The 24,303-nt window shown below is 48.9% G+C and overlaps 7 protein-coding genes across 7 annotated transcripts; 3 read left to right on the top strand and 4 right to left on the bottom strand.

Annotated features, from left to right (window-relative positions):
* The first annotated feature begins 569 nt into the window (after positions 1-569).
* On the top strand, positions 570-2,535 carry HD556DRAFT_112866 (uncharacterized protein). Its single transcript, XM_041296089.1, has 9 exons — positions 570-784; positions 842-897; positions 949-1,146; positions 1,208-1,264; positions 1,316-1,384; positions 1,442-1,621; positions 1,683-1,828; positions 1,889-2,005; positions 2,065-2,535. Exons 1-9 carry the CDS (start codon positions 682-684, stop codon positions 2,261-2,263), a joined length of 1,125 nt encoding a protein of 374 aa, XP_041152992.1. The 5' UTR covers positions 570-681; the 3' UTR covers positions 2,264-2,535.
* A 1-nt stretch (position 2,536) lies between these two features.
* On the top strand, positions 2,537-7,848 carry HD556DRAFT_112867 (carbamoyl-phosphate synthase L chain, ATP binding domain-containing protein). Its single transcript, XM_041296090.1, has 25 exons — positions 2,537-2,908; positions 2,966-3,064; positions 3,122-3,234; positions 3,282-3,406; positions 3,466-3,561; positions 3,617-4,054; positions 4,111-4,358; positions 4,417-4,527; positions 4,579-4,647; positions 4,711-5,190; positions 5,240-5,322; positions 5,370-5,455; positions 5,508-5,512; positions 5,565-5,770; positions 5,824-5,960; positions 6,014-6,234; positions 6,288-6,327; positions 6,379-6,413; positions 6,465-6,482; positions 6,532-6,858; positions 6,917-6,963; positions 7,017-7,396; positions 7,455-7,471; positions 7,526-7,586; positions 7,641-7,848. Exons 1-25 carry the CDS (start codon positions 2,744-2,746, stop codon positions 7,685-7,687), a joined length of 3,654 nt encoding a protein of 1,217 aa, XP_041152991.1. The 5' UTR covers positions 2,537-2,743; the 3' UTR covers positions 7,688-7,848.
* Positions 7,800-9,401, bottom strand: HD556DRAFT_1422131 (2-nitropropane dioxygenase). Its single transcript, XM_041304507.1, has 6 exons — positions 9,282-9,401; positions 9,120-9,220; positions 8,964-9,065; positions 8,569-8,910; positions 8,028-8,509; positions 7,800-7,967 (listed from the first exon to the last, which is right to left on the bottom strand). Exons 2-6 carry the CDS (start codon positions 9,154-9,156, stop codon positions 7,896-7,898), a joined length of 1,035 nt encoding a protein of 344 aa, XP_041152990.1. The 5' UTR covers positions 9,157-9,220; positions 9,282-9,401; the 3' UTR covers positions 7,800-7,895.
* Positions 9,402-9,541: 140 nt separating this feature from the next.
* On the top strand, positions 9,542-10,287 carry HD556DRAFT_1435108 (Sm-like ribonucleoprotein; the record flags this gene model as incomplete). The annotated part of the gene is made up of 5 exons (XM_041305390.1): positions 9,542-9,544; positions 9,596-9,901; positions 9,958-10,018; positions 10,068-10,212; positions 10,266-10,287. 5 exons carry the CDS (start codon positions 9,542-9,544, stop codon positions 10,285-10,287), a joined length of 537 nt encoding a protein of 178 aa, XP_041152989.1.
* A 4,182-nt stretch (positions 10,288-14,469) lies between these two features.
* HD556DRAFT_1422090 (uncharacterized protein) lies at positions 14,470-16,149 on the bottom strand. Its single transcript, XM_041304506.1, has 2 exons — positions 15,968-16,149; positions 14,470-15,914 (listed from the first exon to the last, which is right to left on the bottom strand). The coding sequence occupies exons 1-2, from the start codon at positions 16,004-16,006 to the stop codon at positions 14,928-14,930; spliced, it is 1,026 nt and encodes a 341-aa protein (XP_041152988.1). The 5' UTR covers positions 16,007-16,149; the 3' UTR covers positions 14,470-14,927.
* A 1,276-nt stretch (positions 16,150-17,425) lies between these two features.
* HD556DRAFT_112744 (uncharacterized protein) lies at positions 17,426-20,854 on the bottom strand. Its single transcript, XM_041296088.1, has 8 exons — positions 20,712-20,854; positions 20,047-20,545; positions 19,336-19,992; positions 19,113-19,268; positions 18,896-19,044; positions 18,427-18,450; positions 17,809-17,978; positions 17,426-17,755 (listed from the first exon to the last, which is right to left on the bottom strand). Exons 1-7 carry the CDS (start codon positions 20,715-20,717, stop codon positions 17,847-17,849), a joined length of 1,623 nt encoding a protein of 540 aa, XP_041152987.1. The 5' UTR covers positions 20,718-20,854; the 3' UTR covers positions 17,426-17,755; positions 17,809-17,846.
* A 586-nt stretch (positions 20,855-21,440) lies between these two features.
* Positions 21,441-23,947, bottom strand: HD556DRAFT_1249754 (uncharacterized protein; the record flags this gene model as incomplete). The annotated part of the gene is made up of 4 exons (XM_041298875.1): positions 21,441-21,704; positions 22,745-23,045; positions 23,366-23,489; positions 23,752-23,947. 4 exons carry the CDS (start codon positions 23,945-23,947, stop codon positions 21,441-21,443), a joined length of 885 nt encoding a protein of 294 aa, XP_041152986.1.
* Between the last annotated feature and the right edge of the window lie 356 nt (positions 23,948-24,303).

Genomic DNA, 24,303 nt, shown 5'->3' with positions numbered 1-24,303 from the left:
TTATTGAGACCCCTTTAAAGAATCGTATTTTTCAAGCTGTAGTTGTCGAGCGCGTTCCACAATTCACTGTATTGGCCCGGGAGGTCTCGCCTTCGCAGGATAGATTGAATGCATCGAAGAGCAGGCAGTGATGGTTCGGGTTGTGGTACAGACTCCGACAAGAAGGTCTCTACTGGCAAGGGTCAACATGGAGAATGGAGCAGTACCATCAATGGATGATATGTTTGACTTCCTCTTGGGCCTGGGCCGCCTTAGGACGGTCTCAACTAATTTCAGTTATGTTTCTCACGAGAGATTGTCTCCCGCGTTGACTGCCATTCGCGCGCGCGATGAGGACTGCATCCGAGCATGCCACGCTCTTCGAGGAGGTAGGTGATATAATCCGTCCGCAACTCGTATGTCATTCAATTGAATGTCATCAGACCACTGTGACGATGTTATAACTATGTTCGACTGAAAGAACGTTGCGTTACTAAAAGTCGGAGCTCCGAGTTGGGACGTGCCAAGGATTACGTAATAGCGGGATGAAATTCGCCTGCTGCACAAGCTGCAAAGAACATTTTATTCTGAACATCTTACGATTCTTTCATTGTCCCCTCGTTCCCTGGCTCTGACCACTTACTTACTAGGTTCTACTAGTACAAACTCCATTTTTAGCTCTCTACTCGGCTTCAGGTGCACATGGGAAGCTCAAAGGAATCTTCAGAGGATCAAGATTTGGCAGAGTTGCGGCGCAATTTAGCCACCGGCAGCCAGAAAGATGCTGGAGATGCTAGCTCCGCTAGTGAGTTACTGCTATGCTTTGTGTGTAATGCTTGCTCATTTGCGTGGTGGTGTATAGTTCCCTCTGTAGTATGCTACTGTCTAGCGTCCATCATGATGACAGTCGTGAACAAGGTCATAGACAACGTCCTCTTATTGTGTTCGGTTTCTGATAGCGTGATTTAGTTTGTAGTGTCCGGGAGTCAATTTAACATGACTTTTCTGCTGCTATCAATGCAGAGTATAGTCTGTGTTGCGTGCGTGATTGCAGCTAAGAAGTCGGGTATAATATCCTTTCGCGATTTCGACATGCAAGATGTCAAGACATGGTATCCCATCAGCTGTCTGCTGGTCAGTGTAATCTATACCGGTTCAAAAAGTCTGGTGAGTTCTGCCGAATAAGACTCTTGATGTTGTACGTCATGCGCTAACAGCCTCACCGTAGCAATACCTCAGTATACCCGTTTATACCATTTTCAAGAATCTGACGATTATACTCATTGTGCGGTTATTGTTCTTAGTCGCGAGCATATTGAGGCTAACGAAGAACTAGGCATACGGGGAAGTCCTCTGGTTCGGCGGACGAATTACAGCACTTACAATGGTCGCCTTCATTTTTATGGTGAGTGGCCTCGTAATTATTCTAATAGATAGGGTTCATGGGCTGATTTTATGACAGGTATTATCTTCTATATTGGCTGCGTTGACGGATATCAGTAATGCCATAGATGGGACCGCGAACATTCCACCAGCGAGCGCCGCCATGGGAATTGGTTTAGACATGATGTCAAACATGGTTTCTAGACTGAACGCGGGGTACGTATGGATGTTTGTGAATTGTCTAATGAGCGCCGCCTACGTAAGACTCCCTGCCATGCCCTGGTGGTGTCCCTGAGCTGAATGTTGGCCGCGTTGCCTAGGTTCTTCTGATGCGCAAGCGCATAAAAGTCACTGGCTTTTCTGATTGGGATTCGATGTTCTATAATAACTTGTTATCAATTCCCGTCTTGGTCGTGTTTTCCATTGTTGTGGAGGATTGGGGCTCAGAGAACCTGGTTAGAAATTTGTACGTCGCTCAATCACCCAGCGAGATCCCAAAATAATTACTGACGCTTGCCTGATCCAGCCCACTCGAGACACGCAACGTTCTTTTGTCCGCTATCGCATTTTCGGGTGCTGCGGCAGTTGGAATCTCATATTCTACGGCATGGTGTGTGCGCACTACGAGTAGTACCACCTATAGGTATGGATACAGGGCTTTCAGTACTCTCAGAATACTGCAGCTAATAATGACGACTATAGTATGGTCGGAGCCCTCAACAAACTCCCTGTTGCGGCTTCAGGTATGCTCTTCTTTGGTGATGTAGCAACAGTAGGATCGGTGTCGGCGATCGGAATGGGGTTCTTTGCAGGGATTGTATATGCGATAGCGAAGAACAACCAGAAGAAGATGGAGAGCCGGCCTCAAGCAACCACTATCATACCCCTGTCGAACAGGTAGACCGTCGGCAAGTGCCTTCATCATGTTTTTGTATATCCCGAGAATTTAGACGGAGTGCCGGTCAATGGAGTCACGTACGTCAGGGCTCATATTAGTGCGGTTTTTTGCGAGCTGTCGAATAAATGCCAACTTGATGACAGGCCGCAGTGATGGAGTTAAGAGTCAGAACGTGGGGTAGTAAGCCACTTTAAGTCCGTACGTTGGTCTGAGATAAACGTGCCAGCGAAACAAAGATACATGATGCTGTGGGGGATGCGGACGGATCACTGCGGATTATGGCATGATTACGGCCTCTCCTGATTTCATATGGTCCGATATCAGATGCTTTAGGCTGCGAAACTGGTGATAATCAAAATCCCTGAAGTTTGAACAGCTTTGTCTTGTCCCTACCATCCCACCACATCCCTGACTCGCCCAAGCTCTTAAATATCCCCCACTTTGCTTTAGCATTCATTTCACTTTCAACCAGTGACCATCATCATGGCTGATTCGACTCAGTTACCGCTCCACCCCCCAAGGTTGGCACATACGTTCGTGGGGACGCCCAGCGCCCCCGGCACGCCAGTCCACTCTATTCAAACTATGAGAAGGAAATCCGCTGGTCATAGTGGTCCTCTCACCAAGATTCTTGTCGCTAATCGTGGTGTGCGCTTTGATCTGTTGATCTGAACGTCTTCTGTCGCTTAGATCTTTCATTCATAGGAAATCGCTATCCGAGTCTTTCGTACCGCTCATGAGCTCGCTATGCACACCGTCGCGATCTACTCGTTTGAGGATCGTCTCTCGGCTCATCGCCAAAAGGTATTTGAACGATACGATATCTAATCTATCGAATGTCGCTCATCAGATACCAATCAGGCCGATGAAGCATATCAAGTCGGCAGGGGGTTGACCCCCGTTGGAGCATACCTTGCCCAAGAAGATATCATCCGCATCGCTCTTGAACATGGGGTTGATATGATTCACCCTGGGTATGCTCCCTGAATATCTCCACTATATTTGGCTGATGGTTGTCCAGGTACGGTTTCTTATCAGAAAATGCTACATTCGCTCGCAAAGTCGAACAGGCCGGGATTGCATTTGTCGGACCATCGCCCGAGGTTATCGATGGTCTTGGCGACAAGACAAAAGCGCGTACACTTGGTGGGTGATAGTGCGTCGAGAAGCGGTTCGTATATGCTAATTGGATTTGTCCCATAAAGCTATGAAGGTCGGTGTACCAGTTGTTCCTGGTACACCTGGCCCGGTTGACTCGTACACGGATGGCGATGCATTCATCAAAGAATACGGTTTCCCAGGTCCGTCGATATTCTCCTTTTCGCTTTCCTTCTGATGCCATTTTGCCGCATGTAGTTATTATTAAGGCTGCTATGGGTGGTGGCGGCCGCGGAATGCGTGTTGTTCGCGAGCAATCGGACTTCAAAGACGCGTTCCAGCGTGCTGTATCCGAAGCTAAATCAGCATTCGGAGATGGTACTGTCTTTATCGAGCGCTTCCTTGAGCGCCCACGTCACATCGAAGTCCAAATTCTTGCCGATGGTGTTGGCAACACGATTCATTTGTTTGAGCGTGATTGTTCCGTCCAGAGACGTCACCAAAAGGTTGTCGAGGTCGCACCGGCAACCCACCTCCCCGAGGAAGTGCGTCAGGCCATTTTGTCGGACGCGATTAAGCTCGCGAAGAGTGTCGGATACAGGAATGCTGGAACCGCGGAGTTCCTTGTCGATCAGATGGGAAGGCACTACTTCATTGAGATTAATCCCCGTATTCAAGTCGAACACACCATCACTGGTACGATTTCCAGATATGAATTAGAGTGGCTCTAGCATTACTTACTCGGAATGCAGAGGAGATTACTGGTATCGACATTGTTGCGGCCCAGATCCAAATTGCTGCCGGTGCTACCCTACCTCAGCTTGGTCTGACTCAGGAGGCCATCACCCGTCGTGGGTTTGCGATCCAGTGTCGTGTTACTACGGAGGATGCGGCTATTGGTTTCCAGCCCGATACTGGTAAAATCGAGGTGTACCGCAGTGCTGGTGGAAATGGTGTTCGTCTCGACGCGTCCTCTGGCTTTGCAGGTGCACAGATCACGGTATGTGTCCAATCGTATCCTACGTTCGGAGTCATTCTGAATACATTTCCCCCGACAGCCCCATTATGACAGTCTGTTGGTGAAATGCACTGTAAGTGGCACAACCTACGAAGTTGCCCGCAGAAAGATGTTGCGTGCCTTGGTCGAGTTCCGTATTCGCGGTGTCAAGGTAATTTACCTCTTAGTGTTCATATGGAAATGTGTCTGACAATGCCAATAGACAAACATTCCCTTCTTGTTCCGTCTCCTCACCCACGATGTCTTCATTGGCGGCAAGACATGGACTACTGTAAGTCCATTACTCAGATGCAAGGACCATAAGACGCACCTTTGAACATTTGTATTACATCAGTTCATCGATGACACCCCTGAGCTCTTCAAGCTGGTGCAGAGCCAGAACCGTGCACAGAAACTCCTTGCATACCTTGGTGACCTTGCAGTCAATGGAAGTTCCATCAAAGGTCAGACCGGCGAGCCAGGCCTCAAGGATGAGGTCGTCGTTCCCAAATTTGAGAGCCGTGACGGTCCGGATGGCACACCCCTTGACACTACATTCCCTTGTGAGGTTGGATGGCGCAACATTATCGTTGAGAAAGGACCCGAAGCTTTCGCAAAGGCCGTCCGCGAATACCCTGGAACGCTCATCATGGACACCACTTGGCGTGATGCCCATCAATCGTTGCTCGCTACTCGCCTTAGGACAATCGACATGGTCAACATCGCCACTGAGACCAGCTATGCTCTCTCAAACGCATTCAGTTTGGAGATGTGGGGTGGCGCCACCTTCGATGTCGCCATGCGCTTCTTGTATGAAGATCCTTGGGAACGTCTGGTACGCGATTTGTGGTGTGTTGAAGGAGCTTGCACTGACGTTTAAATAGCGCACCCTGCGTAAGCTGGTACCCAACATTCCCTTCCAGGCTCTCGTTCGTGGAGCCAACGGTGTCGGATACACAAGCTACCCGTGCGTGCTTTCTCATTCCCGCCTAATGTCCGGCTGATTTCGCATAGCGACAACGCGATCTATGACTTCTCGAAAAAGGCGGTTGAGAATGGTCTTGATATCTTCCGAGTGTTCGACTCACTGAACTACTTTGGTGAGAGTGATACCTTTACCGCATAGTCTTGATTGCTGACGGATTCCCATAGAGAACGTAAGACGAAGTGAACCAAACTCTCATGAGACTGTACTCACTTTCATTTTAGATGAGACTCGGTATCGATGCCGCCAAAAAGGCAGGGGGTGTCGTTGAGGCTGTTGTCTGCTACAGCGGTGACGTCGCAAGCCCGAAGGAGACCAAATACACATTGAAATACTACCTTGACTTCATTGACCAACTAGTGGAAGAGGGAATTCACATCCTTGGTGTCAAGGACATGGCTGGTTTGTTGAAGCCTGAAGCTGCGAAATTGTACATCAACAAACACCTTTTTGTCCGACTTGCAAACACTAACACATTTGTAGGCTTATCGGCGCGATCAGGGAGAAGTACCCTGACATTCCAATCCACGTTCACTCCCATGACACGGCTGGAATCGCAACAGCTAGCATGCTCGCGGCCGCCGCGGCTGGTGCTGATGTCGTTGATGTTGCCATTGATAGTAAGTTGCTGACATCTGCAAATGATGAGCCAGATGTTCAACAATTCCGATAGGTATGTCTGGTCTGACATCGCAGCCCTCAATGGGAGCCGTGTGCATGGCCCTTGAGCAAACGCGATTAGGGACGGGCATCCGCTACGCCGACATCCAAGCGCTAAACTTGTACTGGAGCCAGGTTCGCATGCTCTACAGTTGCTTCGAAGCCAATGTCCGGGCCTCGGATTCAAGTGTCTTTGATCACGAAATGCCAGGAGGTCAATATACGAATCTCATGGTGAGCGTGGTGTCCGGAATGTATTTAGATTCGGCGGCTGATCGACCCTATAGTTCCAAGCGTCACAATTAGGCCTCGGCACACAGTGGACCCGTGAGTATCTTCCTTGCCAGTAACTTACGTTTTCCGACCTTCGAATCCCAGAAATCAAGCAGAAATACATCGAGGCCAACGAACTGGTAAGTTTGTCTGCGCGTCATTTCCCACTCCATCTGAATCATTCCCTTCAGTGTGGCAATATTATCAAGGCATGCAATTACCTGTTTAACTCCGTGCAAATCTTAACAGAACTATTAGGTTACGCCCTCATCCAAAGTAGTTGGCGATTTCGCGCAATGGATGACGTCGAACTCGTTCTCCAAACAGGATGTTATTCAACGTGCAGACCAGCTTGACTTCCCCTCTTCTGTTGTCGAGTTCTTCCAGGGTTATCTTGGACAACCCGTGGGAGGTTTCCCTGAGCCACTTCGTTCGAATATCATTAGAAACAAGCCAAGAATCGATGGGCGTCCTGGTGCGACTATGCAACCCTTGGACTTCAAGAAGATCAAGTCAGAGCTCCGCAGCAAATTTGGCAAGCATATTGCGGATGCAGATGTTACCTCATATGTCATGTACCCCAAAGTATGTCGTGCCTTGCACTCCCGCGATGCATATTCTGAAGTCATGTTAACTCCGTCAGGTCTTCGAAGAATACCAGGGTTTCCTTGAGAAATACGGAGATCTCAGGTAAACCTCATGATGCCGTGTGATGTTCAAAGATGGACTTATCCTTACCCCAGCGTTCTTCCCACGCGGTACTTCTTGGGGCGACCGGCTACTGGAGAGGAGATGCACATCTCGATCGAAAAAGGAAAGACTCTGATTATCCGCCTGATGGCCGTTGGGCCTGTTGTGGAAGGACGTGCCCAACGTGACGTCTGGTTCGAAGTTAACGGCGAGGTCGATAACAATAGTATGACATGCGAAGATTTTGCTGACATTTCCCCTGTGCCGCAGGTTCGGGCTGTGTCTGTCGAGGACAAGAATTCCGCAGTAGAAACAGTCTCGCGGGAGAAGGCGACTTCTGACCCTGGATCAGTGGGTGCACCCATGTCAGGTGTCGTAGTTGAGGTCAGAGTGAAGGAGGGCCACGAGATTAAGAAGGGCGACCCTCTCTGCGGTAAGGATGATCGGCGTTCTTTGATGTTCTATCTGACGTGAGCTTTTTTTTTGTCCAGTACTGAGTGCGATGAAGGTATGTGTGAAATGCTTTGAAGATGACGACCTGCTGACGTTTGGTTCACCGCAGATGGAGTCTGCTGTTACTGCACCTGTTTCTGGTCATATTAAACGCGTGGTGGTCAATGAAGGCAAGACTCATTCGTTTCTCCGGAGCACGGAGTTAGTCTAACAAATCTGTATAGGTGACTCCATCAATCAGGGCGACTTGACAGTGGAAATCGTCCACTAAAGCAAGGATCTTCTGGAGCATACGCGAACTGTTGTCACGATTAGTTGTATCATAGTCCATGGAACACATATCACACTATTACCGAGGGAATCAATGGCGTTCCTGACAGTTATGTTTCCAAACGTTAAGTACCACAGGGACGTGCATCAGACGAAACGACTTGTCCGAATAGGAAAGAAAACGTTCACGGGAACCAACGTGTTTGTCATTAGGTGGCAATAAGTGTCGACACAAAACTTAAATGTTTCATCATATCAGCATGGAGCTCCCGAACAACATCCTATACAAACAAGAATCAACTGACAGGCCGGCACGTTGCAATTTAGCGAGTCAAACTGACCTGCGCAGTCTGAATTTCTGTGACCAAGTCAACTCCAGTTCCCGCCCAAACCAAAATTTGATCAGGATCCTTATCCTGTGTTGCCCTATTGAAATTCTCTCGAACTATTTTGATATCGACACCGTCGTCTACGTCTTTCACTGTCTTGTTATAAATGGCACGACCGTCAACGCCTTCCGGCCATTCCAGAGTTCCTCTGGCGTGATCAAATGCCGTCGTACGCACTGTGGCATTGCCACTGGCCTTAACGAGTATGTTCTTCTGCACCTCATTATAGAAACTCTCTTCTGTCATCAAAAATCTCGTGCCGAGCACCGCGCCAGAGACTCCGAGCGTAAGCAAAGAAGCAACGTGACCACCCGTTGACAATCCGCCGGCTGCTAGAAGTGGCGGGCCCTCTTTGGGCAATACTGCCAAGATAGAGGGCACCAGCGTGAGAAGCGGCGGAGCGGCGCTATACCCATGGCCACCAGATTCAGATCCTGCGACGTTGACCATGAGAGGAAAGTTCAAACCAAGCTTAAGGAGGTAGGGGAAAAACCTTGAGCTACTAAAACGTCAACTTTCCAGTCTTGGATGGCAATGAGAGCCTCTTTCACTGAGGAAACTTGTACAAATATCAGGGTTTTCTGTCCTCGCCCGGACCTCGCATCATAAGAGCGAATGTGGTCGATCCATCGACCTATATTGTTTCCGAAGGCGAGCCAGATGGCCTGAACCCTGTTCAAAAGGGAAACGTCGAGCAATCCAACGGAAGCGGGATCTTTGTCCAGTTGCCAAGCCAAATATCCGACACCGATTGGAAGGGGATCTGCATCGGATAGGAGAAGCTGCGCGCGGGCTAAGGATAGCTCCTCCTGAATCCGAGAAGAGGTCAAGTATCCTAGATGATAATCTGTTTAGCAAGTTAATCGTAAAAGGTGCGACGGACTCCACCTGCTCCGATAAATCCAAATGCTCCGGCACCGGATGCCTGAGCTGCCAATGCGCCACCGCTAGCCCCTGCCATGGGCGCAGCTACTATAGGAGTGGGTATGTCTGCGAGGGCCCTGAGGTCAGTGCAATTTCATTATGAGGAACAGGTGAACGCACCCATCAGGACGGTAAAAGCAGTACGGATTCTTGACATATCGACGACAGTCGGAGGAATGAGATGCTATATCCATATATACATTGCGATTTTATGATAGACACTGTCGGACGACTTTACCGACGACGCTATGATCGGTATCTGACAAATGACCGGTGACTTACAAATGCTCAAACACAAGTCTGTCAGCATGATCCTTCAGAAGCTTCAAGCTTCGGTCGTGATAGAGATTGCGCAAACGCTTGGCAATCTTATGAACAGAAACCGCATGGAATGCAAACCGTGAATTAGTACAAAGTGAATCGTTGGCGCAACGCAGCTGTCAACCTGAGCTATTTGGCATTGTTTGTCACAGTGGCCCGCCAACTCTATCTCGTTTCTTGTCATCGTCTGCATCTACAGCCCATAATCCTAATCGACCATCATGGTAAGTCCTGATCAGAACTTGCAGGTATGTTATCTGATGATTGTGCCTCAGCCCCCACCAAAATCCAAAGGAGGAAAAATGCTAGGCCTCATCAATTGGAGGCTCAAAGTGACCATCAATGACGGACGCGCGCTGACAGGTCAGATGCTTGCATTCGATAGGCATATGAACCTTGTCCTGGCGGACTGTGAAGAGTTCAGACGCGTTCGGCCCAAGAAAAAAGCCGGAGAAAGCGAGGCACCTGCTGAGCAGGAGATGAAGCGCACCTTGGGTCTCGTGATTTTGCGAGGGGAGACAGTCGTCAGCTTAAGCGTCGAGGGGCCTCCGCCAGTTGTAGACGAGGACAAAAAGAATGCGGTATGTCATCCTCTGCTAATTTTTCGGTTAAGATCTTATTCGTGTGTTGCATTCAGCTGCCTGTTGGTCCTGGTCGCGGAATGCCTGCAGGTCGTGGAATGGGAATGATGCCTCCTAGTAAGTTGATTGATACACGACGAAAATATGTCGCTTATTATGTATTTAGTGGGTATGCCTCCTGTGGGTCGTGCTCCAATTCCCTTTGCCCCACCAGGCATGCCAGGCCCCCCTCCTGGCTTCCGTCCTCCTGGCTTCCCTCCAGGTGGATCATTCCCTCCTCCACCAGGCTTTGGTGGACCCCCTCCCCCTGGGTATTATGCTTTATTTTATTTTAGTTGCATTGCTAATTTCAATTTATTTCCAGGTTCCAACCACCTCCCCAGTAAAGTTATTACTGCTCCTTGTTGTTTGATCATATTTGTTGTGCGCGGATCAGGTGAAAGCAGGGCAAGTAGTTTTGCCAAAATGTTCGTACGTTCGCGACATGTACCTTCGAGACCTCTTAACTCCGAAAGGTTTGTTGTTGTACTTTTTCACTGACAAACCAACAGCACCGTCTCATATCGGTTGCCGGAAGGAGTCTTATCATATTGCCGGTTGTAGAATGTACAAATTTTGAGAGTTCTCTTTGTAAAGCTGAGTTGCTCTCTAACAAAAAATGAACTTCTGGAAGGGTGTTCTGACTATCATTGGAAATTGGATCCTATTAGTGGGCTTGTATTCTTAGTACAGGAGAGACTAAGTTTGGGCATAGAGAATGAGTTAATGTATACAAGTATTCATCTACTTGATGCACCCTAGATACCAGAGACGCTCCTTATCGTCTGCAATTCCCGAATTCGCGTTATTACGCAGTGCTTACATACAAGCCTCATCCTGACTAGGACTAGCAGCTGTGGTGTCTGCTACCACTTCTTCCCCCCTGAGTGCCTTGGTATGAACATTGTCAGTTCAACTTCTTTGTTCCCAACCGTCCCCGAAATTACCCCGAGTCTTCAGTGCTTCACATTGTATGGCGGCCGAAGGCCGTGGAACAGTAGATCCTTCTATCAGCGCTGTACCGTTTGCGAGTACCAGACATAAGTAGTAGTGCGCAGCACCACAAGCCCTTCTATTGCCATATACGAGTGTATCATGTATACAAAGTCACACCTCAAGTTCATCTACCCCGCATCTCGTGGTCAGCCCTGGACTTGGAACATTAGTTCGTAATGCGGCCTCCGACACACTGATCATGATGCAGATCATGTCCCTTGTATCAGCGCCACTTCCGGGCCCGGTCGAAGTACTAGGCAAAAACACGACATCTTCTTCTTTTGTCTGATTGATTGCTTATCGCCCTCTCGCCTTGAGCGATACTTCATTACCATCGCTGGCCTGGTTCTTTGTCGTATCTCATACTCCAGGCGGGAGCTTTATCTCGCTGAGCTGGCCGTCGTCTCACGTGTGCTTTGGGATCAATGATCGTTCCGGGACAGGTTCTTTCCGCAAACCACGCATGATTCAAGCGTATGACCTACTGTTTCAGTCGGATCCGGCTATGTTCGCGACAATCGTTCATGCCAAATGTCGACTGCCTAGCAATCCGCAACTAGATAGCTGCGGCTGATAGACGAAGGCATCGTGACCTACGAGGTCGCAACGGCATGCACTACGCCGCCGGCCCGTTTGAAGCAGCCGACCGACTTCTTGTTCCGCTGCTATTCGCTCTACCGCAATCATCATCAAGTTTGTTGGCGTTATCAATGACCCCAAGAACGTTAACTAACCACTCTTCCCAGTTGATCCCAAAGTGGACTAGTTTCGACGACTGCGGAAGTTCTTTAAGATCGCGTGAAATGCGCACATGACTTTGTAACCCACTTGCCAAGTACCGCAAAAGTTCAAATTCTTTGAATTTTAGGTTGAGACTTAACATGCTGTGTTAGAGAACTTCCCCTCGAGCAAGCTCCGGGCCTCCTGCCGTCGGGTTACGAAGAATGATGACGACGTATGTTGCGCGTCAATCGCTCTGTCGGTTTATGTTTATTTGTGTTGAACAAAGTGGTTGTGTAGGTGCGATCAGAGGCGCAATTTACTGTCATGTGGCTGGAGCAGCTTGATGCGCCGCGTCTCCTGACTATCGCCTGTACGATAATCAATGTTTTTTTTTTACCAAGGTCCGGGTGCGACATGTTATAGCCCCCGACTCTCAAGGCAGCACCGGCCATCGCTTTTCTTACCGGAACAGAGGTTGAATAATTCCCAGGTGTGCAGTAGTTTCCAGTCAGGGCTAGTGTGTTCAGTATCGAATGTTCTCCACACAGGCGTGCTTAACCATATACACATGTATAATCTGCCACTGCTGACTCTACACGTGTTAAACGTTATTGACGAGCGTCATGAAGTTTCAAGGCACCACAATTTAGTGCGGGGTCGCGTAAGGATGTGCGATAAGAGGTGGATATGACATGCGAGGATATGAGTCTATAGGTATTCTTCCCTGAACTCATGTCCAAGCCCTGATTGTCGGACATGGTGCTGCGGCCAGCTGGCGCAAATCTTTGCTCGGCAGGCCGGAGCTTGGTACACGGAAACGGATAAACTCCGCCCCAAACAATTGTGCTGAAGTGTCGCTGGTGCCTTGGTCGTGCGATCATATGTCGTGACATCATTTAGGCCATATACAATAAGCCCGCGGCTGCTTATCTGCTGACTCCAGAGTCATCAAAAGGATTGGCGTATATATCGCGGATCCCACACCAGACGCTTGGCGATGGAGGTTATTGCAACATTTGATTGACGACGAGATCAAGAATGTTCCACCATTGAAACGTTCTTCGCAACGCTGATTTTGTCCAATCCTGTTATGCCACCTATAGTCCAACTGTCAATACATATTGCGACCATGATGATAACGTCGTGGTAGCGCCCTACAACGGTTATCTTTCGACTTACGAATTTGAATGTTCTTAGTGTTTCTAGCATGTTCTAACATTTAGTTAGGCCTCGAACCCAATATGGTAGGAACAAAGATGAGCGCCTCCGGGGTCGGCGTAGGCAAGGGGTATTCCAATAATACTGAAATAAGATCCAGTTAACCCGCCCCCGGCGCCACCGGTTGGCGGGACACTAGCTTTGGTGCTAGCTGCGCATCACGAGCGGGAGCATTCTCAGACTTAGCTAACCCCCTCAGATCAAGTAGCTTGGCAATTAACCTTTGACGGTCACCCGGCAGCGCTTTTGATCTGCATAAATATGTATGCCGTGCTCACCTGTCAAGAGTTTCCATTCTTCAGAAACAGAAACATGCACGATGACAACATCCTTGCTCGGCTCAGTGAAAAGCCTGTGATCCCGCCATCGGCGAAGAATCTTCCTAATTTGCACAAACTCAAAAACGAACGTGTATGACGAACCCGAGAGATAAGTACTCGAGCGAGTCGTGATCTGCAGATCTTCGTCCGTCGAGTGGCGAGAGATGCCTTCATACGCAATGCGGTACGGGAGGGCGCTTTAAACAAGGTGATGACGGCCCGCAGTGTGGATTTCCGACTAGACCGAGTTCCTAACGGGCCGATGACACCTAATGGTATGAATGGGATGGCTAACCAGTGCAGATTTGGTTTCTATGCGCAGTCTTGTGTGGGAGAAGAGGTTTGATGCACGTGCAGCGTGGTGCATACTAGCTGTCTGGGTGTATCCAAGAATATCGGTGTAGCATGCTGGCAATCAGAAAAAAGCGAGAGAGAGTTGAAACTCAAAGCAAGGAGTGTCTGAGTCTGTGAAATAGCAAGACGCTAACTCGGTTAAGTTTCATTAATTCAATGAAAGCCCTCGGAATCTTCCCGGGCTACGACCAATGGGTACCAAAAATAAACTCATATTATGGGACATCCACCGCGATACATTGCACCGCGATGTCCAAGTACTTTGGCGAAGCGTAACTTGCCGTGTATGCAGAGTCATAACACGCAGATGAACCACGCGGGATCTCGGTGACCAGATATGAATAGTACTTTCGAGAACAGACTTCTTGACGGAGAATTCCGAGATCAAAGTACCCTGCCAGCAGAGCGAGTGACTAGCTACACATTTAATTATTATTATTAATGAGCAGGATGCGAGTAAATCATCGAGTACGCGTCTTACGAAAAGAAGCAAAGGGACGCTCTGGGCCCTACGCTCCTGTCACACTTTCCCTGCCGCAGTCTGTCAGCTCACTTGCGACTCCCTCGCACTTTTATACGTACTCGTCTCCCCGTTGGTCTAGACCGGCCCAGACTACTACCACAGCCGTTCATCATCCTAGCTCGATACTATTCTCCAAGTCTTACACCTTAACGGCGATTTCCTCGCTTGTGTCGTTGACAGCGAAACCCCGCGTTTGTCTAACATGGACCCACGCGGTTATGTCCCCGGAAACTGGCCTCTCCCGCGAAGAGCGATGCTACTGTCACTGTCAAGGGCAAGAACCCGCAAGATGCTTTCAACAAGCTCCAGGGCCGGACATTCAATTTAGACTTGAATGAAATTTTTCTACAAGCTGTGCACAATGACAGCTAGACACAACCCATGATGTTCCGCTGGCACAAACTGCAGATCACTCGCCACGTATACGTCTCCATTTGGTTCAAACGATGAATTCCACTCGACTTGCACCAACTCTATTGTACAATAAATCAATACGATATCCAGGTGAGACGTGTGTATGCAAGTGCAACGAGCTATCTATGTGTATATGCATGTATATACAGTGTATGAGGAGTGAGAACGAGCGTGTGCGAACAGAACAACGAGGAATTTCAAAGATTGTGAGTGCGGGCGCTGTCAAACAACGTCGAGAGGAAAAAAAAGTGGTGTACAAGATACACGGAGTGTTCCTGGGGTTTTGAAAGGAGTTATAGCGAACAACCATGTGCTGATTTTGGGGGATATCGAAGTCCATAAGTCAATTGCGTGAATGAAGCGCCTATTGGCACGAGGCGATTTTGCGAATATGCTGAGGAAGGGGGAGATAGTGGTAATGAAAAAGACGCGCAGCACCTCATGGCGCGATAGCACGACCGCAACGACGACCTCGGACATCCAATCGCTTCGGTGCCATCAGGAGGATAGACGAACCGGTACCGGAGGACGCAGAACAGGAAAACGACGGAGAACGCGCCTTGGACTCATACCCCTGCTGGAAGTGCTGATACTGAGCCTGTGGGACGAAACTATCATCGTCGTCATCATCCCAGTCAAGCTCAGCAGCACGGCAAGAAGGGAAGACGACAGGTGTAGGTGTGTGGGAGTCGGTGGGTGTTGAACGGTCACGGTCATTAAAAATTGCAGCTTTCATAACGGGGAATTTTGGTCGTGCAATGGGTGCAGGCGTAGCAGGGTGAATCTTGGCTTTTTTTGAGCGGGGAGGAGATGTCTTGGCGCATAAATAAGGGGGAAAATATGTTTTAATATCCTCTACGACTTCTTCATTACTCGACTTGGCATGTTCGCGATCACGGTGAACCCAGGAGCGAACGAAAGCACCGATACCGAAGGGAGAATCTTCGTCAGGAGTAGCCACGAGCGGCTCACTCAAGAGGCTAGTAAGGGAGGTGCTTGCTTCGCTCATGCTGGCAGTGGTGTTGGACGCCGTATTGCCATTAATGTAAGCGCAGTGCGTGCTGCGTGCGGGGGGAAGAGGCCGAACTTGTGCTGGTGATGATACACAGAGAGTGGGGACAGCTGCTGTAGCAGAGGTACGCTCGATCAATTTGGGCGTTGCCTGAGAACGAGCACGAGGTGAGGGGGAACGACGAGAAAACTGGGTCGATGCTGATGTGGGCTCGAAAGCCTCTGCAAAGGGGCAGGAGGGTGCGCCAGCAGGAACGTGAGGCGGGATAGCCGCAGCCCATTGGTGGATGCGGTGAGTATTGGGTGCAGGGGTGGCAGCTACTTGGGTAGCGAGCTTGGGTGAAGAGGATGCTGGTTGAGCATAGGAAAGGCACTCTGGGGAACAATATGGACCAGAGGCAGATGTTACGCCATCCTGTAGTTGGAGGTTAGATATGATCGAGTAGAAGGGAGAAAGTTGATAATTACGATTCTGCGATCACACGAAAGACACCAGTCGACGTCCATCCCTTTGTAAGTTATGAAAAAGAGGAGGAAGAGGAGAGTTGAGCTGAGCTCTGGGAAGGACTTGAGTTTCTGAGTAGGGCAAGGCAAAGCAAACTGCTTCCCCTCATTTCTTGTGAAACGTTCTTATAAGGTCCCTTCTTTCGTTCACGACGCAATTTGGAAATGGATCTGAGATCTGATGTTTATTAAACGAGTTAATTAAAGTAATTATTTTACTTGTTTATTTTGTTTTTGTCAAATTTGAAGAAAAGAATTTGATTATGATTTCTTCTCAGTGACTCTGCGCGCTTTCAACGAAGATAAGAAAACTATCGTGGAATCACTTCCAGTCGGCACTCCCCGGCGCCCATTGAGTGACCGGTGAGGTCCTCTTTCTCCTCTTCCTCCCTCCTACGAGTGAGAATAAGCCAGAATGAATACTACAAGAAAACAAGACCACCATGCCATCACAGGTACGACCATCCCGGCACCGGCTATAGGGAAACGAACAAAGCCCCGTAACAAGTAATCATCTCAGCACCCTGACCTGTGACAGGAACCTTGGGGTTAGCTCTTTGCCGTATCTGTGTAACCTTGACTGGCGGAACCTAGTTCAACTCGGATGAGTCTCGCTCCTCTAAAACAACGTTGTACACGTAGAACTTACAAAGTGTTTTTGGTCATACGCGTTGCACCCTTGATGGCAGCAGCTAGCAGCAAGGTTTGAGTTTAACTCCAAATGCTCTCGCTTCCTCACTCATTCCAAACACGCGCAATCATTTCATGCACGTATCCTTTGGCACTGCACTTCATGAAAAGAAGGTCCCCCCTTCATTTGCGCTCCCGCCCTTATCCTACCAATACGTATCCTGGGTCATCATCAAACCTCCCTTCTCCGTGTGACTTTCTTTCTCCCACTGCCGCCGCCACCTTCCCAAGTCGACAAACATAGATCTATTACTCGACCTGACTTCTTCCTTGAAGCTTTCTTCATTGACCGCCGGAATCAGCCTACTGATGGTCTTGGATAGATACGGCATACACACACACATCATCTCTGCCACCACCCCCATTCACTGATATCATAACACGCCGCCACATCAAGCCAACCCCCAAAGCCAAATACATTTCCAAGTGGCGCTAGGGACGCCATTGATCTTTATATAAGCCCACAACATCGCCATATAACCCTATACGTATCCTTGTCTTCCCACCCATATTATTATATGTGTGGCCAATCTTGGCTCTGAGTCACTTCATGATGTGACTCTATTTCATTGCTATGCTACGAGAAGTTAGTGGTGTGATATGATACGAGAGTTTGTGACTATTGTTTGATCGTCGGGTGACCTATTAGCTCATTCGCTAAGCTCCTTACGTTCTCTGTATAGCCAGGGCCTTACTCTCGATCAACAGATGCGTCAGCTAATAGAAATGCTCAGTAGAACACTCCGAAGACCCTAACAAGACGTTACGATCTTACTTCCGGTTCCGACGCACTTATTGAACAGGCGCACATAGGTCGTACGTCCGTTCAAGGCTGGCTTCTTCCGTCGGATGATCATGCTGAACTTGTCATCCATGCGCAGATCTGATCATCTTTTTTGGTTCTAGTGCATCGCGTAGGGAGTTCATCATGTCAAGGTTGCATTAGAATTTGCGCTCCCGCCGTATTATCTCCAGCGGGCCACATATATCGTCCTATCATGCACCTCTCTTGCCAAATACATCCATGCGGACGTACTTGCCCGCACAGAAGCTTCCTAATGACTGGATCAGGCTCAGCGTGATAGTATATCATTGATAGCTGTTGCAACACATACCTTATCGTCAACTGTATGGTCCGCTGGAGCTTGTATGGTCATTCCTTGTTGATATCATGAATGTTCTTCAGGACAGCACCCCAAGTGGATGCGCAGCTCTCCAGAATAGACTTCTCGTTCAGCGCTAGTAGCATTGCCACTCGGGTCCGATGCATATGCATTGGTGTTACCTAATTGAGGACAAAAGGACAGGGGTTTAGCATCTCGTCTTTTAACGGCAAAGAGGGCGAGAAGTAGGCTATAAAGCGATGCGCTGAGTACATAACGTAGGTCCGCAGAGGGCCCAGCGTCCTCAGCGACCAATGCAAGAACGAGAAGTAAACCTCTTTGAGAATAGTATATTCTAGGACAACAATGGAGAAGTAATAAGATTCAGCGACGTCATGTTCATCAATACAAAAATATAAGTAGAACGCGTCGTGCTTGGAGGGTGGGAACCGAAAATAAGTCGGCTGCCGCCTCGTCATATGGCTCAAGTCATGAAAATTTGAGCAGCCAGAAAGAGAACAGCGGGAGTGCATCCAGGGTATCCCAAAATTTGTGCCGTGCTCCACAGCTCCACAGCAAGTGAAAGATGAGAGAACGCCGATCAAGGTCCTATCCGAGAGAGGAACTCACACACACACACAGGAAGGGGTTTCCCTGCAGATAAAAGGGGCAAGTACGCGCGGTGCTCAAGCCAAATTCTTGGTAGAAAGGAAGTAATAGGCTACCCTACCCAAATGAGCAGAGTATGAGGCTTCAAGTCATGCACTGGATTGACCGTGTGAAGACGGATTCGCCGTGCCAACGATAATATGAAACAGAAACGGAAACAAAAACATGAAGAGAAGCCCGCCAGCTCATGTCTCGATCGTCATGCCGTCCATCCTCGCAAATCACAGAAAGACCATGACGACGCAACACAAGAAGATAAAAAGCTGCTTCTCTGACGCGCCGTTCTCCGCAATCAACTCCCCCGGACGCTGCCAAGAAATCATCAGGGCGAGCCCCATGACTTGCGAACCCACACAGGGCAGCGTGCCAATAGTTCACGAGACGTGCCCCCACATGAACTAAGAATTCAGGAAGATGTTTGGGAACTTACATCTAGGAGCTCTCCGAGTTCCGCTGCAGTCAAATTTCCTGCGTTCACATCGGATACGTGCGCAGGATCGACCCTGTGCTGGCAAAGGTGTACCACGATAAGAGCAAGCGTCTGTGCTACCTGATGGGCGTTTGTCGCCTCTCCACATCCTGTGATGGTAGTTGAATTTCCAGTGCTGACTATTCTTCACCCGGAGCGGCTGTACGCCTTGACTTACCAAATATATCGAAGGGAAGATCCTCCTGGCTATCCACGGCATGGGGACTGGTGTGCCGCATACGTTTTTGGGGCCGCTCTTCTTCCACATTAGATCTTCTCCGAAGGCCGTTCCAGACCACCGCTTGTGAGGCGCTTGAAGGTGCCGAAGGCATTTCTAGTAAACAACGTTTGAGCTCGAGGTAATACGGCATGGGCATCGTATAACGGAGACGTTAGCTTACTTGTGGTGCAAGTATGGGCAGGGACGCATGCGTCTCCGTCGGGTCTAATCTCAATGGGAAGGTCGAGACCCAGAGAACTACTGGTTGGCTGGAGACTAGATATGAAACAGGCACTATCTTTTGCGCTGGCAAGAACATTGTTTTCGTCTTTGGATATTCCGCCAATGTCGGTTTCGGTCTCGGCCGTCAAATGGCTTTGGGGGACATGGAAATAGGAATCGTCCCGAGTATCCGAGGGAGGGTCCGACCATGTAGAGACCGAGACTTCTTCGTCATCATCCCCCGTTTCCCTGGCGTTGTCGATATGATCCTGTACATCCACAAGGTACCGTTTCACATCTTCCACAAACGATTGACGCGGCTCATTGTCATCCGGAAAAATCAGGTGAGCAAGATTTGTCATGTCTCCCGGCGAACATATGCAGGTGGCAAATAGAACGCAGAAAAGCCACAGGGTATGCGTCATCTTTCCCTCGCTGTTAATGTTAAAGGCTTCGGGAAGGGCAGAATCTGGATCATCTGGTGGAGGCCGTGGTGACGAGATCGACGGAGAATTATAAACTATTACATTGTCACCCATCTCGTCCCATCTGGGTTCTGTCGTCCAATGTCTGGCAAAATGCGAATATATTCGTAAGAATCGGATCGTAAAGTCGTCTGCTACGCGGATGCGGTAAACATACGGAGCATGCCGTTCTACAACGTACTCACCTATCTCGCGTTCGTCACCCAATACGCGGAAGTCCGTAGGTAGACTTAAGTTTCTGGAATTAAAACATGACCGCTCATCCACCATATCTATTCGCTTGTTCCCGTACCTGACTCGGATCTGTAAGCGCCCCTGCATGTCGGCATCGTTACCACAGTCGGCGGAAGAGTGTACCACATCATCTATGAGGTTGTTGATGAAGGCGGAGAAGGAGCCGTAACCCAAACTAACGATATCGCATTCGTTCTCCGGCAGGGTGAAGCCGTACCTGGAAATGAGCTCGGCGTTTGAAAGCGATCCATATGTGTTGAATACCTCAGAATGAGGTAGAATGGGTTTAACAGAACACATGTCAAGGGTATCAATCTCGAGCGCCAAATCAGGTTTGCACACTCCAGGAAGCGAACAGGCCCCTCCTCGGGAAGGAACGGGAGTGAGAGTCTCGCGATCGTGGTCGCACTCCGCTAGAGATCCACATTCGGCACAAACATCAAAGTCACTCTAAAAAACAAACATGTCAACTTGCATTCCTTGCGAAAAATGAAAAGCTGAAGAATAGGCGTTAGCAAGACGACAGTGCCACGCGGCCCGCAACAGTGTCCTTGACATGTCGGATCAAGATGGAACGGATTTCCTAAGTCCATGCCCCAAATGTTGATAGACCCACCTCCATATGCACATGATTCTCGTTGGTGTGATTGAAGCTATTGAGAACGTTGTTAGTGGAGGAAGCAAAAATGTGAATCAGACCAAAAGAAGATAAGTTTGAGAAAAAGTAGCATGGTAAATGGCATGCAGAAGCTACACGTGGGGACCAACTAAAAAGTCTTCCATGACTTTTAGCTCCTGTACTAGGTCCTGATCTGACACTCGCTATAGTGTGAGCTTGTAAGGCCTAGTAAGGAGCCGCCGGCGAGTAAGCAAGATCCAGTCTAAACTATAGTTGTGCTAGCATATTACTACTTGCCGCCGGGATGTTGCGAAAGACAAAAACGTCAACCAAAGCAAGCTAGAACTAACTGCACCGACATCGGGTGGAGACCTGTAAACTAGTGACAAGCACTCCCATATCATAAATAGGCGAATGAACAAAATAACGGTGAAACTCGGATAGAAGCATCGTCGTTGATGCACTTCCGGAGGACAACACGATGCGGGGCACGCGAAGCCTATCAGAAGCATGACACTGGGCCACTGGTGGGAGAGAGTGAAGCCACGATCAACCTAATGGCAAGGAAGTACCTAACAGGAAAAGTTGCATCTGACGAAACGATAACTCCATGAAGCTCTACCACTATTATGGGTGCAATGTGAAGCGGATTTCCGCGATGCATGATCTCATTCATTCATTGAAAACGGAACTAGGCTCAAAAAGTAAGATGAACTTTGAAGTCACTCACGCATCAGCAACGGGCACCATCGCAAGACCATGATACGCATCCGCCAAAAACGCGCGAGAGGACACGAGGGAGTATGCGTGACAAAACCCAGGAAGCGAGGGTTCCACTGAGTTTAACTCATTGCTGCATTCATCGAGACGTGGAATCTCACCCCCTAATACATCATTGGCATTGCACTCGGCCTCCGCTTGCCGAAGTCTGCCAAAGGCTGCGTGTAGCGTGGGTTCCACGACGGAGACGTAGTATTGACGTATTTCATCCTACCGGGTCAATGTGATCAGTTACCAGGGAGTTCGAGTGTGAACGAGTGAAATTTGTAGGCCAGAAATAGAATGGAAGAATACATCATGATAATCAAAGAACGCGAAGAGGGATTGGGGGGAATCGACTGCAAGAAGCAAAGGGTCTGATAGACGCATTTAGCAAAGCTAGAGTAGCCATACAGGGTATGAAAAACCGGCATGACAAAGCGCAACGCCGTTGAAATGGTACCCCAATATCAGCAGAACCAGATATCAAGTAGAGTTGAAGAACTAATTTTGCCAAGAAGCAACAAGGTTCGGTCTGGGCACCATGGATCATGTCCGAGGCGAAGGACTCTTCTATGAGTCGCAGATCTGAGGACTTAAAGAGACAGAAGTGAAGTCTCGACAAAAATTTAGCAAGCAGATATCACTAGAAGTGGCATCGAGCCAAAACATACTCTTTCAAGTACACGAGGAGAAGGCATGTTGGAAAGGTAGTTTGCACAGAAGGTAAGGCAAATTCATAAAGTTAGCAAAGACGGGAAAAAACGTGCGTCGCCATATGGGAGAATGGAAGCGAAAGGGATAAGTGGTCGTGGAAAATGGCACCGATCATCGGCGGGTGATCCACGAAGGTGGAGGGTAATGGAAATGATGACCTAGCGAGCTCGTGTAGAGCACGCGCATCAGTCGGCCAAGCCGCCAAATGTACATGTCCAGATATGGAGAGCATGGCCGCCTCGAGATGGCACTACACCCATCAATCACTAATCATGGACGTACCCGGATGATGTAGCGTGCCACGCTGGTCCAATCCTGTGTTACCCTTCTCAATTGACTTCCCCACTGGGCAATAACATCATGGATCATCCCGGAATCGATCATCATCGCACAAGTCAATCTCGTCTCACAAGGATAACGCATCAATTGAAAAAGAAGCAAACATGAAAGTGGAGCAGAAGACCAATGAATAAAACAGCTTTCGAAACGAAGAGTATCGTCCACAACACAAAACGCATATCAAAACATTAAGTTTACAGAGACAACGTACTTACCATTTGACCGTCCAGCTCTTTTTCAGCCTCTGTACAGGAAAGCCACATCCGAGCTCGCTTACTGTCCAGGTATTGTAGGCATGGAGCACACTCGGGGAATTCCGTATTGGAGCAAGCCGCTCCAACGTTGCCAGCATCATCTCCAATGGCACTGTGCGGAGGAATAGTCTCTCCGCGGCTTGAGCATACACAGGATCCGAAGTCAATAACGTCCTTGACACCCCAGAATATAGCTGTGTCCATAGTTTCCCGCGGCAGGCTCTGGAGGTATCCGAACCACTTGGAATCTTGGCCTCGCAAACTATCCTCAAAGCATGAAAAAAGGCGGTTTCGGCACACGATGAACCATAAGATAGCGTAAGTCGGCGAATCCAGACAGGAGTAATTCAGATCAAAGAGCCAGGGAAAGTCACAAGATGTCACACGACATGGAACCGGTTAGTTCGTTCGATCAGGTGTCATTTTTTGCATCAAGTATAGTTGCGGAAGGTTGTGAGAGCACAAGAAGCGGCAGCAGAGAGCAGTGTGGGAATGAGGCGAATCAGGGTGAAGGAGCGGAGCAGAATACGCGAGTGAGCTAAAAGTTGAAGACAAAGTTGTAGAAGCATGGAAAATACGTACATCTCACCATACAAGGCGAGAGCCAGTGCGAGATGTGCACCATGGCCATATGGAGCAGAAATAATGTCCTGAGAGAGGAAGCATGACCTGGTTGAGAGAATAGCTGCCTTCGGAATGCGTACGACTATATCAATAATAAAGCGAGTCAGAATGAAGGATCGACAAATTTGTTTCAAAAGAAATAACATCGTTCTTTTCTGCCTACGTATGAGCCTGTGTCACATCTTGGTTCTCGTTTGACTCGTCTGCGCTAGAAGGCGGGTTACTACCCGTACCCACGAGAACAAATACTGACAGCAGGTCTCCACCGTAAGAGCATCTTGGTATGCAGCCAAGCAATGGTTTGGGAATTGCAACCATCTAGTGTATGCAAACTAAGCACTCACGGGAACGGGAACAATCAATGAAGTCTTCGAGTGAGTACACGCTGATTCCGCGACCGCGCGAGGAATTGCGGGAACTTTCCGTCCTATCGGCTAACTCTTGATGGTTTGTACTTTCCCGAACTTGTATTCTGGGATCGATTTGGATGCCATTTTCATTGCACCAAGTGAGAAGAATTTTAACTCTGGATAACGACATCCTGAGGCGACGAATGCTAAGTCTCCCCAGAATAATACTGGAAGTCAGTGTCGGATAGCAGTGATGTGGTTGTTGGTAATTTGATGTGAGGGGATCAGACAGCAATGGAGGCCTGCAGAGCTGCCGCTGCCACTTTTCTGCTTGGAGGTGGATGATTTTAGGAAGTTGCCGTACTGGCGGAGTCGCTTAATCGAAGGCTTTGTGGCAATATTTTCCAGGGAATCTCCGCCGCCTGCCCCCGCCGAACCTGCTAAGTCTGTTGGTTATGTCTGCTTTTGTACTTAGCACAACAACTCCTTCTGCCGCCTTGCCACAGGCCTTTGAGAAGAACTTCAGGAATCGAGAAGACCGCTAAC

Source organism: Suillus plorans (assembly GCF_016647745.1).
Source record: "Suillus plorans strain S12 chromosome Unknown HD556scaffold_109, whole genome shotgun sequence".
In the NCBI taxonomy this organism is placed as follows: domain Eukaryota; kingdom Fungi; phylum Basidiomycota; class Agaricomycetes; order Boletales; family Suillaceae; genus Suillus; species Suillus plorans.
Note: the sequence above shows the minus strand (reverse complement) of the source record. Positions and strands in the feature narration are given on the sequence as shown.